The following is a 19,480-nucleotide window of genomic DNA, read 5'->3' on the forward strand; positions in this document are numbered from 1 at the left end:
AGAGAAGGTAGCCCTCCCCTACCCAGTCAGGAGAGACTTCTGCAATCAGTGCTTTGGATCTGGATTCGCGAGGAGGGACACCCTGCAGTGCTCAAGGCTTACTCCTGGCTCTGCACTCAGGGATCACTTCAGCCGGGACTCAGGGAACCATGTGAGGTGTGGGAATAGAACTCAGTCAAGCTGAGCACTCTGACTGGAGCGATGGTAGTACCCACGGTACTACCCTCCCAGACTGCTGGATATGGATTATGGGGATGATTTTATATTTTTATTCTTTGGGCCACACCAGCTTATTCAGGGCTTACTACTGGCTCTGCACTCAGGGATCATTCCCAGTGGGCTTGGGGAACCATATGTGGTGCCAGGGATCAAACCCTGGTCAGTGACATGCAAAGCCAGCACCCTACCAGCTGCTCTATGGCTCCAGCCCCCTGGATTTGGAGTTTGGAAGGGAAGGTAATTCAAGGAGAAGGAGTAATGCATGCTGTCAAGGGCTTGAGACAGGACCTTATTATTATTATTATTATTATTATTATTGCTTTTTGGGTCACACCCAGCGATGCACAGGGGTTACCCTGGCTCATGCACTCAGGAATCACTCCTGGCGGTGCTTGGGGAACTATATTTGATGCTGGAAATCAAACCCTGATCGACCACCTGCAGGGCAAACGCCCTCCCTACCCGCTGTGCCATCGCTCCAGTCAGAGACAGGAAATTGTCATTATTTTTAATTCTTTTTGCCACATCCTATGGTGTTCCACCGACATTATAGCATTGAGAATTGATCTGAGGTCTGAGCATGAAGGCAAGTTGTCTTAACCCCTGTACCAATTTCTCGGGTCCAGGAAAAGCAAATTGGGGGCATTTGTCCACTTAGGGAGATTTATGAGCAGTGTCATGAGACAGACGCATGCTTCCCGTGGCAGTCAAAACTTCCTGAGTTCTCAATTTGGCAGGAGAAGCTCAGACTCTGTTATTAAGTAGGTTTGATCACACAGACTTCCATCACCATGCTGCCTTCTGGTCGGGAGACTGACACAACTTCCATGGCACAATTTAAATGCAAGAGCCCCAGTTTGATCCCGGGCACCTCATGGTTCCCTGAAAACCGCAGGGAGTGGTACCGCCCCCAAGGTGGGGAAAAATGAGTATGAGGGGAGTAAGCAGGATTTGGGTCGTTAGCGGAAACAGGCGAGCCCGGAACCCTCGGTCTGGGGTCCTGGCAGCGGCGGACTCAAGCGAGCACGCGCACAGGGGCATGCCGGGAACCAGAGCCAGTTTCCGGGAGTCCCGGGCCTGGCAGGAGCGGGGACAGTGCAGTTCTCCTCGGACGCGTTCCTCGGGCGGGGAGCTGGGCGCCCGGGGTTTGCGGGAAATGTGTCCCAGAAAGTTGCACACCACCCCGACACAGAGACGACGCTGCGGCGGTCGCCGGCGCAGTCCCAAGGCGCCTTTAGGCCAGCCGGGAAGGGCGGGCAGAGCGCGCGGCGCTGGCCGGAAGTGCCGAGCCGTGGGCGCGGGGCCCGCCGGGAAATGTAGTTCCTTCGGGTGGCCTGGGGCGGTGGCCTCCAGTCCCGCAGACCTGGTGGACGATCGGGCGTGGTAAACACGGGATGGCTGGGCCCGTGGGCTCCGGAGGCCCGATCGGGGCCGGGGCGCTGGCAGGAGGAGCACGGTCCAAGGTAGCCCCTAGCGTGGACTTTGACCACAGCTGCTCGGACAGTGTCGAGTACCTGACGCTCAACTTCGGGCCCTTCGAGACAGTGCATCGCTGGCGGCGCCTCCCACCCTGCGACGAGTTCGTGGGGGCCCGGTACGTAGGGACCAAGGACCTTGGGAACGGGAATGGGTTTTTGAGGGGGCTCCCCAGGGTGGGGCTCAGGAGTGAGGCCGGGACGTGGTATCCGGGCTCTAATAATGGGTGTAGGGGGGTGGGTTGCTGCTGTCCCCGGGAGGGGGCAGGACGGGCTGAGGAAAGCCGGGAATGGGATGGTTCTGGTAAGGGTAGTAAAGCTGGCTTTGTGGGTTTGACGGCGATATGGAGTTTAGATGGTACCAGGGGGAGTGCCAGAGATCCCTACTTGTGGAGCCCTTTAGGGGACTGGTCTCCATGTATCTTTGTATTGACCCAGGTCCTTGTCTTCCTCCTTTGCTGAGACTCATTCCTGGGGTGCTCCCTGGAGGAACCGGACCTCAGTGCTGTCCACTCTTTCTTCCTTTCCAGACGCAGCAAGCACACGGTGGTGGCCTATAAAGATGCCATTTATGTATTTGGTGGAGACAATGGGTGAGTCTGTTCATTAGGGTGTTTGCACCAGGCAGGGAGAAGCTCGAGGCTCCGCAGCTCCTCTGCCTTCTTTCTAGACATTTGTTCAGCACTCAGCCTGCTTCCTGACCCGGGAGGTTTTCAGCAAAGCATTGGATGAGTAGCACATGTTCTGTTCATGGAAATGTCCCACTGGTCCTGAGTGAGTGTACACAGCCTTGGAAACAGCACGGCCAGGGGTTGGGGAGGGAGCTGGGAGGTCAGTGGTGCCTGCCGTGCATTCTCAGTGCTTTGTACTGGCCCGCACCAGAGGCCACTTAGGGTGTGTCCTTACTCTGAAACAAAAACAAAACTCAGAAGGTGTGTGATGCTTTGTTGGTGGGCCTGTCTCCATTCCCCTGAACTGACCTCCGTTTGTTGTTTTTCTGGGTGAAAGGTAATGGCCAAAGCACCATGTGTGGTCAGTTCTGGCATGATTTTCTGTGACGCAGTGCCCAGGAGCTGGTCCAGGGAGGGAAAGGGCTGGGTGTCTGTGTGGAAGGCATGTCTGTGCAGGGTCAGAAGGAGGTCTGCTGCTGCAGACAGGGAGACTCTTCCGGAGAGGGAGCCTGAATGAACCCAAAGCAGCAGTGAGTGCTGTGCAGGGTGGTCTGCAGGGGTACTGGCTGGAAGGTGGTAGTGGCAGTGCAGAGGATGCTGGACAGGACTTTCCTGTCTTGATTATTTAGTAATGTGCTCTGGAAGGACCAGGGGTCCACCCCAGGGCCCCCGGAAGTAGGAACCCTGGTGGGTGGCTGCCTGTGGCTTGGTCTGGACAGACGGGGTTCTAGCTTGGCAGGTGCTTTTGGGCTTTCCCTCTGTCTAGAGAGGGTGACCGTATGCCTGGCCCAGCCTTGTGCCCAGGCCGTGGCCTGCTGCCTGGTTAGGGCTGGCCTCTTTGGGTGCTTGCACCTGCAGAGCTCTCTATGGGGAGAGGCCCCGGCAGCACCTGCAGACTGGGTAGCTGTCCTTGGGCATGGCCTGCCTGGCGTCCAGCCAGCCTCCCTAGCGGTCTCTTTCCATGGAGCAGTAGAGGGACCCGTTTGAAAATGCAAGCTGGAGCCTGTTCCTCCTGGATCACGGCCCTGGGCAGGCGCCTTCCATGTCTGGGGAAGCCAGATCCTCCCCACAGCCCTTGCACACACGTGTGTGCAAGAGCTGCATGCTTATGTTCCCCTGTTCCACTTCCTCGGCCAAATCTCCACTGCTGGCTGAGTTTTCCTTGGGCTGGCACAGCTCTGGCCTCCCTCCTTCCCTTTCCTGACCCTGCATCCACACACGTGTGTCTCTCTCCCCTCCCTCTTCCTCTTCCTCTTTTTTTTTCCTTCCTTTTCCTCAGCTCATCCCACCTGCTCTGCTGTCCCCCAGAGCACACAAAGGTTCATCAGGGTCTGAGGAGGCAATATAAGTCTGTTGCAGGGAGGAATGAAATAAAGAAGCAGAATCTGCCCACAGATGGTTACCAGAACCTAAAGGTCTTGCCTGTAGCCCTTGAAAAGACCTGGCGGCCAGTGCAGTGTGTGGACAGCATGGCAGTTACATGGTAGCAACCAAAAGAAACGTGTTTGCTACAGTGTGACCCTAAGAAATAGAATACAAGGGCCGGAGAGATAGTACAGTAGATAGGATGTTTGCCTTGCATGCGATTGGTCGACCTGGGTTTGATCCCCAGCATCCCTTATGGTCTGGGCTCTGTGAGGAGTAATCCCTGAGCCTAGAGCCAGGACTAATCCTGGATTGTGGCCCCCAAACAAAAAGCAACAAAAATGAATAGGATACAAATGTGTGCTGCTGTTGCAACTTTGTGAAGACTGGCTGGTTGTACCCACCCTTGGTTGAAGGATTGGGCACACCCTGGCTTCTGCTGCTGGCTGTTGCCAGGGCCTTGGGCAGGCCCTCGCTCTCCTGACTGTGCTTCTCTCCCTGGAGGAGAAGACGGGGCCACACAGGGCGCCTTGTGCCACTCTGCTGACCAGGAGCTGGAGGTCTGTCTTCCCTCTTGCCCATGATGGCTGTGTGGATTTTGTTGTTGCTCGTTTTGGAGCCACATCCAGTGGTGCTCAAGGGACCTGGAAGCCCCCTGCCCCACATGCTGAGCATGCACTCTGGCCCTTTAGTTACCTACCCAGACCCCTGGTTCATCATACCTTTCTATTTGGTGGGTAGATGCTCAGGGGTTCCTCCTGGCTCTGCACTCAGGAATTATTCCTGGTGCTGCTCAGGGAACCAGATGGAATTCTGGGTATGGAACCATATGGAATTCAAGGCAAGCTCTCTACCGCTATACTATCATTCCAGCCCCTCATCCTATGTTTAATGCAGCACTTGAAATGGCTTTGTTATAGAGTGAAGGTATATCAGGTGGCCCAAGGGGCAGATCAGCACCGCCTTGTGGCAGAATCTCAGAGCAGGACACTCTCTCTCTCTCTCTCTCTCTCTCTCTCTCTCTCTCTCTCTCTCTCTCTCTTTCTCTCTCTCTCATTGGGAAGCTGGGAGGTTGGTGTGGGGCGGGGGGGGGGGGGGTGGGAGCATGAGCCAAGTCAGTCTCTGGGGCCTGGCTCAGACCCACAGGCTTGTCTGGGTCACTCTAGTGCGGGACTCTCCTTCATGTTCACCTGTTTGTCCCTCAGGCATCAGCAAGTTGCCTGGGACTGTTAGGGACCGGATTCCCCCAGATAGTTTCCCTGTCTCCTGGGGCTGTGCCGTTCCTTTTTGGGAGTGCAGAGGGGACTTACCCTGCAGAGCTGTGCGAGGGCAACGTCCTGTCCGCTGTCTTTCAGGAAGACGATGCTCAATGACCTCCTGCGCTTCGACGTGAAGGACTGTTCCTGGTGCAGGTGGGTGTCCCGTTCTCTCTGTCATAGTGGGCGGCTACACACTGGCTCTGGCAATCTGCAGAACCTGTGTTCCCTGTGTGTGTCCCCTGTGTCTGGTGCAAGTTTGTGTGTGTGCTGGGGTCTGCATGTGCCCTGCCAGGAGTGGCTTAGCGCTGAGGACAAAAGGCTCCGGAATCAGGAGACCGTCTGCTCCTGCAGAGCTCAGAGCTCAGCAGTTCCCGTGACTCTGTCCCCTCTGGTCACAGCCGTCCTCAGGGTGGGTTTTCACCCTCCATTTTTCTGCTAGGGCTACTTGCGGCTCAGGGCCCTTTTACTCAAATATTGTTTAAATCTGTTATTGTGATTCCTCCCCTCATGTGCTCACCCTCAGGTGGCAGTGCTGGCACATTGACGTGGCACTTCATGGGATGCTTGCACATGTGCTCGCTGGAGGTTGCGTTGCTATCCAGGCACATGGAGCTGGTGGTGGAGCTCTCCAGATGCGACACTCCCTGGCCCCGGCACTCACATGCCCTTTTAGTTGCAGCACTCACTGGGGTTGTGCCTCATTTTTGTTTTGTTTTGTTTTGGGGCCATACCTGGCAATGGTCAGGGGGTTCCTCCTGACTCTGCACTCAAGAATTACTCCTGGAAGGCTCAGGGACCGAATGAAGTACCAGGAATCGAACCCAGGTTGGCCATCTGCAAGGCAAATGCCCTACCCACTGTACTATCACTCCAACCCCAGTTGCACCCCATTTTGTGGTGCCCACAGCAATGGTGCACCAGTAACTGTTGTGATTTTTTTTGCTTTTGGGGGTCACACCTGGTGATGCACAGGGGCTACTCCTGGCTCATGCACTCAGGAATTACTCCTGGCAGTGCTTGGGGGACCATATGGGATGCTGGGAATTGAACCCGGGTCAGCTGTGTGCAAGGCAAATGCCCTACCTCCTGTGCTATGCTTCAGCCCCACTGCTATGATTCTGGGGATTACAGACAGCAGAATTTGGTGCATATGGGTGATGGTGGATTTGAACCCATGACCATTGGCTTGTAAGAGATTCAGCCACTGCACAGTTCGTCTGGCTCTCACTGCCCCTTTCATGGAGAAGGATATCGGGTCCCAGGACCCACAACTGCCAGACCAGGCACTTGTGGTGGTACCACTGCACATACCCCCAGGAGGCTAGGAGTCTGCCATTTCTGTGACACTTGCTGGTAGAATACAGTCATCAGTGATAAAATGATTTAAAAATAACTCTGACAATCTGACAGTACTTTGCTAGAAGTCAGTTAAATATAAAGTTTGGAGCCAGGGGTGAGATCATGATCTGTCCCGTTCACCCAGTGCCCCAACCAGCACAGACCTCCACTGCCTCCCCAACCCCCCTACCAAAAGTGTCTCTGGGCCACAGAGTTGTGCTGGGTGGGTGTCCCTCCCCAGTAAGAACAGCCTGAGGAAAGCAGCATAGTTTTCATTCAGTAAGTTAACTCTCAGGAGCCATGTGGCGCTGTACCCTGTGCAGTATCTGGGTATGAATGGTACTAGAGTAACACTTTACTGTCCAATTGAAACAGCAGATTATAAGATACCATGTGATTGAATTTTTTTTGTGGCGAGGGGCCCATGACTGGCAATTCTCAGGGGTTACTCCTAGCACTGCACTCAGGAATTACTCCTAGCCGTGCTTGGGGAACCATATTGGTATGCTGGGATCAAACCTGGGTTGACTGCATTCAAGGCAAACAACCTACATGCTCTATTTATCTGATCCTTCACATAATTGAAATCTTTTTTGGTTTTGTGTTTTTTGGGCTACACCTGGCTGTGTTCATGGGTTACTCCTGGCTCTGCACTCAGGAATTACCCCTGGCAGTGCTTGGGGAACCATATGGGGTGCCAGAGATCAGAACCGGATTGGCCGCATACAAAGGAAGCAACCTACCTGCTGTACTATTGCTCTGGTCCCATGATTGAATTTTTTTCTACTGTTTTTTTTTTAGTTTTTTATAATTTTATTTATTGAATCACCGTAAGAGCAGTTACAAAGCTTTCGGACCTAAGTCTTGGTCGTACAATGAAACACCCATACCTTCAGCAGTGCCCATTCTCCACCCCCAACAATCCCAGTATACCCCCGTCCCACACCCTCCCTCTATCTGTGGGGCAGATGATTTCCACATTACTCTGTCTCTGCTTTGATCACATTCAATATTTCAACACCAGACCCACCATTATTATTTGAGATTTTACCCCAACATTCAGATCTGCTGAAAAGGCAACAGTAGGCAATTTGTGTTCTGTTGCTGGTTATGAATAACATATGATGCTGCGTGGCTGCAGTAGGGCCATGTGATTTTGAAATTCTGAATTTTAACACTTAAATCTGGAGGAATTTCTGCCAAAACCATTGGGTTTCGAGATTTGCTCCTGAGTCTCTGGGAACATGGCTGTTGAGCAGCTTGATCAGGAGTCAGAGAGGCCGTTCGTGGGCGATGACTTGGGGTCTCGTTGGGGTGGGGAGGACAGGCCTGGCTCCACCCCCATTCCGTGAGGCCCAAAATATCTTGTCATTGCAGGCCCAGACGTGACTGTCCAATGGCCTCTGGAGATGACGGCCACTGAGCCATCAAGGGGGAGCAGGCGGAGGGACAACACCCTTTCCCCCCTGGGGTGGCCCGGCGACAGTAACCTATTGCGGGGTCTGGACGCATTTCTGCCAAAAGCCACTGGGTTTCGAGATTTGTTTCTGAGTCTGTGGGATCAAGGCCATTAAGCAGCTTGATCAGGAGCCAGAGAGGCCATTCATGGGTGATGACTTGGGGTCTCGTTGGGGTGGAGAGGACAGGCCCGGCTCCCCCCCCCTCCGCCCCCATCCCATGAGGCCCAACAAGTTTCGTCACTGTGGGCCCAAGCCTGACTGTCTATTGGCCTCTGGAGGATGACGGCCACCGAACCGCCAAGGTGGAGCAGGCGGAGGGACAGCACCCTTTCCTCCCTGGGGTGGCCCGACGACAGTAACGTACTGTGGGGTCCAGATGCATTTCTGCCAAAAGCCACTGGGTTTCGAGATTTGTTTCTGAGTCTCTGAGATCATGGCCATTAAGCAGCTTGATCAGGAGGAGCCAGAGAGGCCGTTTTTGGGTGATAACTTGGGGTCTCATTGGGGTGGGGAGGACAGGACCGGCTCCATCCCCATCCCTTGAGGCCCTGCGTGTCTTGCCACTGCGGGCCCATACCTCACTGTCCAGTGGCCTCTGAAGGATGGCGGCCACTGGGCCATCAAGGGGAACAGGCCAAGGCACAAAACTTATTCCCACCTGGGTTGGCCCAGCACCGGTAACCTACTGCAGGGACCGGACGCATTTCTGCCAAAAGCCGCTGGGTTTCGAGATTTGTTTCTGAGTCTCTGGGATCATGGCCATTAAGCAGTTCAATCAAGAACGAGAAGAGGCCATGCCTCCTATTATATAGCTGAGCTGGAGGTGTTTTGTCGGTGTGTTTCCCACACATCTAACTTTTGGCAGTTTACTTTCTTGGTAAACTTTGCCCCAAGTTTCTGGGGTCTGGCTAAAGGCACAGCAGCAATTTTGGGGTATCTGGAAGTCTGAAGGCGCCATCAGGCTGCTGATGCACTCGCCTCACAGGTACAGATTGACCTGCTGGCGGCACCATACCCCCTTACTTTTTTTTTTTAATTGAATCTCCGTGAGATACAGTTACAAAGCTTTCATGATTGAATTCCAATCATACAATGATCAAACACCTATCCCTCCACCAGTGTACATTTCCCATCACTCGTGTCCCCAGTATCCCTCCTGCCCCCACCCCAATCCCTGCTTTAATGCCAGGCACTTTCCTTCTCTCTCTCTCTCTCTCTCTCTCTCTCCCCCCCCTCCCCTTTTGGTCATTATGATTTGCAATTCAGATACTGAGAGACCATCATGTAACAGACCATCATGTTTGGTCCTTTGTCTACTTTCAGCACACATCTCCCTCCCAAGCCATGATTGAATTTTTAATTTAAAAACATGAGTGGGTCAGAGGGCTGGAGCGATAGCACAGCAGGTAGGGTGTTTGCCTTGCATGCGGCCAACCCGGCCGACCTGAGTTCAAGTCCTCCGCCCTTCTTGGAGAGCCCGTCAAGCTACCGAGAGTATCTCGCCCGCATGACAAAGCCTGGCCAGCTACCTGTGACGTATTCAATATGCCAAACACAATAACAAGTCTCACAATGGAGATGTTACTGGGGGTGCTCAAGCAAATCTATGAACAACAGGAGGACAGTGCTACAGTGCTAGAGTGGGTCGTTGAGATGGACTAGGAGTTGGCAGTTGTTTTGCATATTGTTGATCCTCTTTCGAATCTGCAGCACCACATATGTGATCCCACAAAGCACCACCAGAGGCCACTCTTGAGCACAGAGCTATGAATAACCCCTGAACATGTGTGTGACCCGACCCCCTCCCAAAAAAAATTACTCTGACATAACTGTGTGTAGGAAAGGCACAGAATGCAGATAAGATTTCTGGTAAAGAGGTTATACATAAGTTTTGGTGCTTTTAAGGCCTGCAGAGATTTCATTGTTACTGCTCCTTCTGGGCAGCTTATTTCTGCAAGTACAAGTGTGTTTGCTGTGCTGGGGGTGGAACTTGGGGCCTCACCTATGTCAGGTATGTGCTCAGCTGCCGAGCTGCACTCTATTTTTTTTTCTTTTTTTGGTTACACCTGCCAACGTACAGGGGTTACTCCTGGCTCTGCACTGAGGAATTACTCCTGGCAGTGCTCCGGGGACCATATGGGATGCTGGGAATTGAACCAGGGTCGATGTATGCAAGGCAAACGCCCTACCTGCTGGACTATTGCTCCAGCCCCCAAGCTGCACTCTTATTGGCAGTTTTTAAAAGTTTTTCTAATATGACAGGTATTAGCCCAAAAATAAAAACATGAAAGGAAGCAAGGGGGAGGCAAGAACTTTTCTGTGTGTATGTAGACCTTATGTATGACCACCCACACTGAACCCCACTGTCTCTTATGTCCAACCCCAGGGCCTTCACCACTGGGACCCCGCCAGCTCCCCGCTACCATCACTCGGCCGTGGTCTACGGAAGCAGCATGTTTGTCTTTGGTGAGTGACTGTCCCCAGGTCCTTGCTCCCTAGTATGGCTGTAGCTTCTTGCTCGTCGTGCCTTCTGCCTCTGGGCTTTGTCTGTCCCCGTCCCTGAGGGGCCAAGGATGCTTGCCGGGTTGGAGACCCTCGTGGGGCTGCTAGGCTAGCCAAGTTCTTCCTCCCGTGCGTGTCTCTCGGGGCTGGAGCTGCCTGCCTCTGTGCTGGGACTCTGTCCACCAGGTATTAGAACTATTTCTGTTCATTTCCGTGTCCTCGGAACCCAGCACAGAAGCAGGTGCTCAGGGGGTGCTCTCCAGGGACTCTGAGGAGTCCCAGAGGCTTTGACTCATTTCATTCATTCATTTACTTGGGGGCTGCTAAGCTGTGCTCTGGGGGTCACCCCCGGTGATACAAAGCCAACCAGGCCAGACAGTTTAATGCTTAGGCCTGACACTGTGGTGCTGCTCAAGCTCTGAGATGCTTCTGGGCGGCACCAAGGCCCTCCAGGGCTGTACCTGGACATAACAGTGTTGGAGACCAAGCTCGGAGCCTCACACTTGCAAGCCATGAGGGTGACCCTGGAGCCATCTCCGGGCCGCCCAGAGTGCATTTTCCTTATGTTTTGGTTAGTTTGTTTTGGGTCAGCTGTTCCCAGGGGCTGCTTCTAGCTCTGTGCTGGGGAGGCCCAGGGTGCGTTTTCTTGAATCAGATCCCATCCTCCTGTCGGGGTGGAAGACTTGGAAACGCAGCCTTCGGCTGTGACAGCTCCCGCCCTCTCCACCCAGGGGGCTACACGGGCGACATCTACTCCAACTCCAACTTGAAGAATAAGAACGACCTCTTCGAGTATAAGTTTGCAACGGGCCAGTGGACAGAGTGGAAGATCGAGGGCCGGTGAGGGGCTCGGCTGGAACCTGGGGGTCACCGGATGCTGAGTGGCCAGGACTGGGCCTGAGCCCAGGAGCACAGGATGAAGGGGGTGTGGGGGCTGCAACAGGAGCGGGCATTGGTGCGCACTCCCACCTGCCCCTGGCCTCTTGGTGCCAGGGCACCCTCTGCCAGGATGTCGAGGGACTCGAGTGCTTGCTGGGAGTCCTGCTTTGTGGCACCACCTCTGGGGACAGGCTCTGTGCCTGCTCTGTGGGTGCCTGCATCCCACCCACGTCAGCCTCACTGATGACCCAGCCCCAGTGAGGGGCTCCAAAGTCTGTGGTGGGGGTCTGACAGCCTGCGGTGACTGCTCCCCAGGCTTGGGGTGGTGAGGCTCGGGGACCCCCGCAGCCTTTCCCCTCATCCTGTCTGCATGCTGCAGGTTGCCCGTTGCCCGGTCAGCCCACGGCGCCACAGTGTACAGCGACAAGCTATGGATCTTTGCGGGTTATGACGGCAATGCCAGGTGGGTAGAGGCCCGACCTCTGCACAGCCACGCTCTGGGCGGGCCCTCGGGAGTGGGGGAGAGGAAGACTGACAGTCCGGGGGTGAGGCCTTTGATGGAGTCCCACAGGGCTTGGAAGGGGCAGGCTGCCCTGACCTGTGAGGTGGCCTGAGGGGTCCAGGTCCCTAGAGCTGAGGCAGTATTGCCTGTGTCCTTAGGGTGGGAAGTGGTACCTGTAGGTGGAGATGGGGATGGGGAGCAGTGGAAGGGAAGGGGAGGTCCCTGCAGGGTTCACCAGTGTTTTCCTCCTGAATATGGAAAATGTGCTTGGCCATGTTTTTTCTTCCTTTCTCCTTGTATTTTTTTCTGTCTATAAATGTAGCCCATATGCACTGCCCACACCCAGCTCTGTAGAGGTTAGTGTGTTTTAGAGGTGATCTTCTGTGATGGGACCTTGCCAGGATCCTCCCCTGGTCATGGAGGGGTGACCAAGCAAGTGGCCAGCCATGCCTTGAGTGCTCCTGCCCTGGACATGGTGTGTGAGGCCACTTGCTCCTGTCTCAGTAGAAGCATGTGATACGGCCTCCCCCTGCTCCAGCTCAGTGCCTACCTCGAAACCACCTGCGGGCCCCAGGCCAGAGTTCCCGGGATAGGATGCTTTTATCTCCCAGGAGCCATTGCTCCTGGCCAGGCCTCAGGTCTGACCCCTCTGTGCTCACGCAGGTTGAATGATATGTGGACCATTGGCCTCCAGGACCGAGAGCTCACGTGCTGGGAAGAGGTGAGGTGTGGAGGGGCACCCTGACCTCAGCCTGGCTCTCCCTGGCCACTGCTGCTGTCCTGAGAACCCATCCTCTCATCACCGGTCACTGGTGATGAGAGGCTGTTGGCCCTAGGGTGGCAGGAGGGGTCCTGTACCCCTCCCCCCGCCCAGTGCTGTCAGCTTGTTCCCCCACTTCCCCCTGTTGTAGTGACTCTAACCCCAGCTCTTTAACCAGCCCGTTTGGGTGGCAAGGTGAGGCCTAAAGGTGTTCTGTAGGGCCAGAGAGTTGCCATATAGACCGGGCACAAGCTTGGCATGCAGGACTCTTAGATTCTATCCTGGGCCCCTGAGCACCACCAGCTGTGGTCCTAAAACAAATCAACACAAGTTGTTTTGCAAAAATTTTTCAGTGAGGCCATGAAGGTGTACATGCCTGGCACGAGCAAGGCCCCGAGTCCAGTCCCTGGTACCACGTAACCCCCTGGACATTGCTGGGGTGGCCCTGCAGCACAAGGCCCAGTAGCCCCTGGGACCCCCAGTCACTGCTGGGGAGGCCTCTCCCCACCCACACAAAAAAGGAAAGTAGAAAGAGCAGAACCCACATTCGCTGAAGTGTCGTGGCATTGAGCGCGGGGCACACCGGGCTGCCTTCCTCCCCGGCAGGTGGCCCAGAGCGGGGAGATCCCCCCATCCTGCTGCAACTTCCCCGTGGCCGTGTGTCGGGACAAGATGTTTGTGTTCTCAGGGCAGAGTGGGGCCAAGATAACAAACAACCTCTTCCAGTTTGAATTTAAGGATAAAACGTGAGTGCCCTTGTGGGGGACCTGCCGTCAGGGCCCCACCGCTGCTCTCCCCAAAACTCCTCCCAGCCAGGGCACTGTGCGCATGGGTGTGTATGTGCCTGAGTGTCTGTGTGTCTGTGTGTCTGTGTGTGCATGTGTATGACTGTGTTAATATGAGTGTACTTGTGAGTGTATGTGTGTGTGCATGAGTATGTATGTATAAGTGTGCATGAGTGTATGTGTGTGAATTGTGTTTGAGTGGGTGAATGTAGTGTGCATGTGTGCGATGTTTGTGATGTATGTGATTGTCATCGTGCATGTGTGTGTGTGTGTGAGTCCGTATGTGTATGTGCATGATTGTGTGTGAGTATATATGAGAGAGTGTGTGTGTGTGTGTGTGTGTGTGTGTGTGTGTGGTGCCTCCTGGGGAGGGAGCAGAGACCCTGTCAGTGGTTCCTGGTCATGTGTTCACAGGTGGACTCGCATCCCCACTGAGCACCTGCTCCGGGGGTCCCCGCCGCCCCCACAGCGGCGCTACGGGCACACCATGGTGGCTTTCGACCGCCACCTCTATGTGTTCGGCGGTGCGGCTGACAACACGCTGCCCAATGAGCTGCACTGCTATGACGTGGACTTCCAGACCTGGGAGGTGGTGCAGCCCAGCTCCGACAGCGAGGTGCGTACCCCAGGCCACCCGGCGAGTGGGGCCTCCTCACCCTCCCCCAGCTCTGACCAGGGCCAGGTCCCTCTGGCCTGTTCTGTCATGTGGGCTGTCACCCTCTGCGTCCCCTTGTGTCCAGGGTGAGGTGCATGTCCCCTGGGCCTTGATCCTGTTCCCTTAGCTGTGCTGGGTGGTTGCTGGGTGGTGCTTGTCTGTGGCTTTCCTTTGCCTTGTCCACATCACTAGGGGTGGGACCACGTGGTGTGGGGGCACCTGTTGGCCTTTGCTAACTGGTCCCCGCCTGCTTGTCTATCCACATCTGTCCACCCAGGTTGGTGGGGCTGAGGTGCCAGAGCGAGTGTCCACTTCCGACGAGGCGCCCACCCTGGCCACTGAGGAGCGGGGTGGCTTCAAGAAGTCACGAGATGTATTTGGCCTGGACTTTGGGACCACCACAGCCAGGCAGCTTGCCCCACCAGCCTCAGAGGTGGGAGCCTGTGCCCTCATTCCCACTCCCTCAGCCCAGGTGTAGGGCCACACGTCACCCCTCTCGCAGATGGGGAGACCGCGGCTCAGAGGACTCCTGGTCAGGTCACAGCAAGTGAGCGGGAGCCGTCCGTGGGCACAGCACGAGGACTGAGTGTCTCCACCCTCCCTGGGCCCCACAGGGGCCTCCTCTGCCCACGCACCCACGCCTGCCATGCCCAGGGGCTGCACCTCCCTCGGGGCCAGTGGTGCCCGTCCTTGGCCACAGCCCAGCCACTTAGCCAGCCCGGATGTGGGCTCCTTGCCCCACCCGGACCTCCTGCTGAGTGGCCCCTTCTACACAGTTGCCCAGTGGGAGGCTCTTCCATGCGGCTGCTGTGATCTCAGACGCCATGTACATCTTTGGGGGCACCGTGGACAACAACATCCGCAGCGGTGAGATGTACCGTTTCCAGGTGGGGCTCCAGGGCCTGCGGGTGGTGGATGGGCCCCATGTCGGGAAACCAAGGCCCAGTGAGTGGGGGGAAGGTGCCCGGTGCCCGTGCGACCTGGCAGGCCGGCAGCTCCTCCAGGAGGCTTGGTGGCTAGGGTGGAGGACCTCGCAAAGAGGCAGTGGCCTCTCCAACCGAGGGTCCGGTCCTGCAGTTCTCCTGCTACCCCAAGTGCACGCTGCACGAGGACTACGGGCGGCTGTGGGAGAGCCGCCAGTTCTGCGACGTGGAGTTTGTGCTGGGCGAGGTGAGTTCCTGCCGACGCCGGTGGGGCGCAGCCTGTGCTCAGCTGCCTCGGGTCCCCGCGGCGGGGCCTCCACCCAGGCCCTGTTTGTCCTGCAGAAGGAGGAGTGCGTGCAGGGCCACATGGCCATCGTCACAGCCCGAAGCCGCTGGCTCCGAAGGAAGATCGTCCAGGCGCGGGAACGGCTGGTCCAGGTGAGCGCCTGCCCTCCCCGCCCCTTCCCAGCCCGGGCCCCATGTTTGTCAGAGTGCCCTCCAGCTTGCCCTCCTCCCACAGAAACCAGAGGAGGAGACCCCTGGGCCGGCTGTGGGCGGTGTCCAGCCGCCCCTGCTGCGCGTAGCCATCCGTGAGGCCGAAGCCCGGCCCTTCGAGGTGCTCATGCAGTTCCTGTATACAGACAAGATCAGATACCCCAGGAAAGGTCGGCCAGCACTGGGGCGGGAGGGCCCAGGGGCCAGGTGGGCGGCTCGAGGCTCCGGCCATCACATGGGACTGCCTGCGTGTGGCCAAGCTGCTGCCTGGTCCCCACAGGCCACGTGGAGGACGTGCTGCTCATCATGGACGTGTACAAGCTGGCCCTGAGCTTCCAGCTGTGCCGCCTGGAGCAGCTGTGTCGGCAGTACATCGAGGCATCCGTGGACCTCCAGAACGTCCTGGTTGTGTGTGAGAGCGCCGCCAGGCTGCAGCTGGGCCAGCTCAAGGTGCGGGCCGGGGACTGCAGCCACCCCTGCCTGCCCCGCATGCTGAGGCTGACCCCGCCTGCCTCCCCCTGCCTCTCTGTCCCAGGAGCACTGCCTGAACTTCGTGGTGAAGGAGTCCCACTTCAACCAGGTGATCATGATGAAGGAGTTTGAGCACCTCTCGTCCCCACTCATCGTGGAGATCGTGCGGCGGAAGCAGCAGCCACCCTCGCGCGCCCCCTCAGACCAGCCCGTGGACATTGGTAGGGAGCCCTCTTGCGCGGCCCGGAGGCTCCTGCTGAGGTGCCTGACCCGACAGGGATGGCAGGACTGTGGGGCCTGAGGTCTGGAGTGCTCAGGGCTGCAGTGACTCATCACCCAGCTGTGCTCGGGGCAGCTCCGAGGTGGTTGGGGGCCTGTGTGGATGGGGATTGAAGCCTGAGCATGCACTCAGCCATGGTAGCTCTCTCCAGCCCCTTCTGTTTCAATTGGGGTCATGTCCGGTGGTTCTTAGTGGACCATGTGGTGCTGGGGGTTGAACCTGGGGCTCCTCCAGGCACAGCACACTCAGTCCTTTGAGCCCCCTTTCTGGTCCACTTAATCTTTTTTAAAAAAATCTTTGTGGTATTGGGCTGGAGCAATCGTACAGCGGGGAGGGCATTTGCCTTGCACGCGGCCGACCCGGGTTTGATCCCCAGCATCCCATCTAGTCCCCTGAGCACCACCAGGAGTGATTCCTGAGTGTGGAGCCAGGAGTGACCAGTTGAGCATCACCGGGTGTGACCCCCAGCCAAACAAGCAAAAAAAGCAGTGTGGTGTCAGGACCTGACATGCAGGGCAGATGCCCCGCCCTGAGCTGGTCCCTGACCCAGAGCCTCTCTTGGTGGCATGGCTGCTATTATAGTCTGCTGCGGCTAACAGTAGCCCGTTGGCCTCTGAGGCCCCCTCCTCAGGCCAGTGCAGGAGCAGAGTGTGGGTCGGCTCAAGCCAGGCTCAGGGAGCTGCTTTTGGGGTTCAGAGACTTGGGGAAGCGGGGAAACAGCTTGCTGTGAGGCCTCCAGTGAGGGGGGCCGCTGTTCTGTTGTGTTCAGGTCAGCGACATGGGCTGATGTGAGGAGCTTGTGCCTGCCTCTGGGCTTTCCAGGGCACAATTAGACGCTGCCCTTGGGCCCGTGTCCCCTGGAGGTTCCTGCCCAGGACCCCCCTGCTCTCACCTTTTCTCCAGGCACGTCTTTGATCCAGGACATGAAGGCGTACCTGGAGGGGGCTGGTGCAGAGTTCTGTGACATCACACTGCTGCTGGATGGGCACCCACGACCAGCCCACAAGGCCATCCTGGCAGCCCGCTCCAGGTGAGGGACGTGGCTGTGGGCTGGGTGGGCCTAGACTGGGCAGAGTCTCCTGAGAGCCAGCCCTTGTCTGCAGCTACTTCGAGGCCATGTTCCGGTCCTTCATGCCTGAGGACGGGCAGGTGAACATCTCCATCGGGGAGATGGTGCCCAGCAGGCAGGCCTTCGAGTCCATGCTGCGCTACATCTACTACGGCGAGGTCAACATGCCACCTGAGGACTCGCTGCATCCTTGCCCTGAGGGTGCACCCCGGGGGACCACTGGGGCATGGCTGCCCTGCTCTAGTTGGGCATTCCTGAGGTCCCAGCACCCTTCGCTGGGATGAAGGACCCTGTCGGGGCTGAGTCATTCTGCAGTTGCGTGTCAGGGTATTTTCCAGGCCAGAGGATGCTGTGGTTTCCTTTGACCCTTCTGTTTTGTTTGGGTCACACCCAGCAGTGGCTCCTCGCAGCTTACTCCTGGCTCTGCACTCAGGAATTACTCCTGGCTGTGCTCAGGGGACCGTATGGGATGCCAGGGATGGAGCCCAGGCCATATGCAAAGTGCCCCACTGGCTCTACTATTGCTCTGCCCCCTCCTCTGTCTCTTAAATTGGGCCTTTGACGTTCCCTATCTCCTGCCTGGATTGGAGCCCCAGGCCTGTCCCTCAGGGTGGGGTCAGGAGCCAGCAGGAGGAAGCGGCCACATACTGGGGGTAGGTACCCAGTGGGTGGGTTCTCCTCTGGTCCGCAGCTCCTTAACCAGCCTCCAGCTACCTGTTTGCGGCCCCCTACTACTATGGCTTCTACAATAACCGGCTGCAGGCCTACTGCAAGCAGAACCTGGAGATGAACGTCACGGTGCAGAACGTGCTGCAGGTGCGCTGGGTCCCTGGGCGGGCAGGCGGTGGGTGAGGCCAGCGGTGCTCATGCACCTGCCCTTGCAGATCTTGGAGGCGGCGGATAAGACACAGGCACTGGACATGAAGCGTCACTGCCTGCACATCATTGTGCACCAGTTCACCAAGGTGAGCCCCCATCCCCTGCCGCGCCGCAGGCCTGGCTCCCCTTTCTGTGTGTGGGCGAGGGGCTGGCCTGGAGTCAGCCGTCTTCCGTGATAGCAGACCCTGGGGCTGCCCACCCCTCACCCCAGCCTAAGCTCTGCACTGCAGGGCCCCCACCAGAGGCTCCACGGCCCAGCCTGGCTCACCCACAAACCCAGCCCTCCTGCTCGGCTCTGCTTGCCTCCCACAGGTCTCCAAGCTGCCCACACTGCGCTCACTGAGCCAGCAGCTGCTGCTGGACATCATCGACTCTCTGGCCTCCCACATCTCTGATAAGCAGTGCGCAGAGCTGGGCGCCGACATCTGAGGGCCTCCATGGTGCCAGTGGACGGTGACCACACCTGGCCTTCTGCTCACTGCAGACTGCAGTACTCGGACCTGCAGGTCAAGGAGCAGCAGGATGCCCCAGGCCTCCGCAGGAGCCGAGGAGAGGGGCCACAGGCAGTCTGGGAAACTGAACTCCTTCAGAGGCCTGAGTGAACCCCTCCTTGAAGGGCTCAGCACTAGGGGCAGACAGAGCGATCCTGGCCCCACTGTGGGGAGGCCATTGCCCCCCACCCAGCAGGCTCCTGAATGCTGCTCCCTCACTCTTGCCAGGTCAGCAGAAGCTTCTCCTGCCACTTAAGTGTGGCCAAGTGATGTGGCAGCATCTAATTCAAGATGAATTTTTGTTTTTATTGGCCACGGCCCGGGGTGTTCAGGGCCGACTCCCGGCAGGGCTCAGGTGTGGTGCTGTGGATCAAACCCAAGTGGGCCGCGAACAAGGCAAGTGCCCTACCCACTGTACTCAGGCCCCTGACTCGAAATGAATTCCGAAGCTTGAAGAGGATGCGCTCTAGCCGAGTCAGCTTTCTGACGGGTTGAGGGTATCTCTGCCATGCTGCCCCACTGGCGAGTGTCCCACTGTACTCTAGGTACAGCCTGTGGCCTCCCATGGCAGAGTACTCAGCCCAGCGCTTGCCTGATTCTCCCCGGATGGTCAGCACCTCTTGGGGTGCTGAGACCCAGCCAGATGGGCTCCACCCGAGGAGAGGACCTCTGGATTCCTGGAGTTGGTTCTCCTGGCCCCTCTGCTCCTGCCTTGCTCTGTAGGCTCCCTTCTGAACTATGAAGCCACACACAGCATACAGTGCCCTTCCTGTGTCCCCCACCTCCCCCGTAGACACTGACAGCCCATTCCAGCCACAAAATGCAGATCAGTCTCCAGGAAAGAGGATCCTTAGGAATGCAAGAAGCCACTGGGGGCGGGAGACCTTTCTGACCTATTAGCTTTTTACCTTCCTCTGGTTGTGCTACCTGCAAGCATCTGCCAAACCCTTGTTTAAGAGCCCTGGGGAACGTGGGCACCCTTAAGCATGGAAAGCCCATCCA

General features: G+C 57.0%; 1 protein-coding gene across 1 annotated transcript; it reads left to right on the forward strand.

Annotated features, from left to right (window-relative positions):
• Positions 1-1,341: 1,341 nt before the first annotated feature.
• Positions 1,342-18,622, forward strand: LZTR1 (leucine zipper like post translational regulator 1). Its single transcript, XM_056120719.1, has 21 exons — positions 1,342-1,813; positions 2,225-2,287; positions 5,086-5,142; positions 10,174-10,253; positions 11,021-11,129; positions 11,548-11,631; positions 12,334-12,391; positions 13,037-13,176; positions 13,630-13,831; positions 14,148-14,303; positions 14,647-14,757; positions 14,948-15,040; positions 15,136-15,231; positions 15,314-15,458; positions 15,569-15,738; positions 15,824-15,980; positions 16,943-17,069; positions 17,143-17,292; positions 17,819-17,924; positions 17,993-18,073; positions 18,300-18,622. Exons 1-21 carry the CDS (start codon positions 1,614-1,616, stop codon positions 18,414-18,416), a joined length of 2,502 nt encoding a protein of 833 aa, XP_055976694.1. The 5' UTR covers positions 1,342-1,613; the 3' UTR covers positions 18,417-18,622.
• The last annotated feature ends 858 nt before the right edge of the window (positions 18,623-19,480 follow it).

The sequence above is a fragment of the Sorex fumeus genome, unplaced genomic scaffold (assembly GCF_029834395.1).
Source record: "Sorex fumeus unplaced genomic scaffold, SorFum_2.1 ptg000043l, whole genome shotgun sequence".
NCBI lineage: Eukaryota > Metazoa > Chordata > Mammalia > Eulipotyphla > Soricidae > Sorex > Sorex fumeus.

Bases quoted from the DNA above. Each gene is read 5' to 3' on its own strand.
- LZTR1 (XM_056120719.1), top strand. From the start codon at position 1,614: ATGGCTGGGCCCGTGGGCTCCGGAGGCCCGATCGGGGCCGGGGCGCTG. The intron at 15,459-15,568 runs GTCGGCCAGCAC...TGGTCCCCACAG, and splicing joins GATCAGATACCCCAGGAAAG to GCCACGTGGAGGACGTGCTG. The intron at 17,070-17,142 runs GTGAGGGACGTG...CCTTGTCTGCAG, and splicing joins ATCCTGGCAGCCCGCTCCAG to CTACTTCGAGGCCATGTTCC.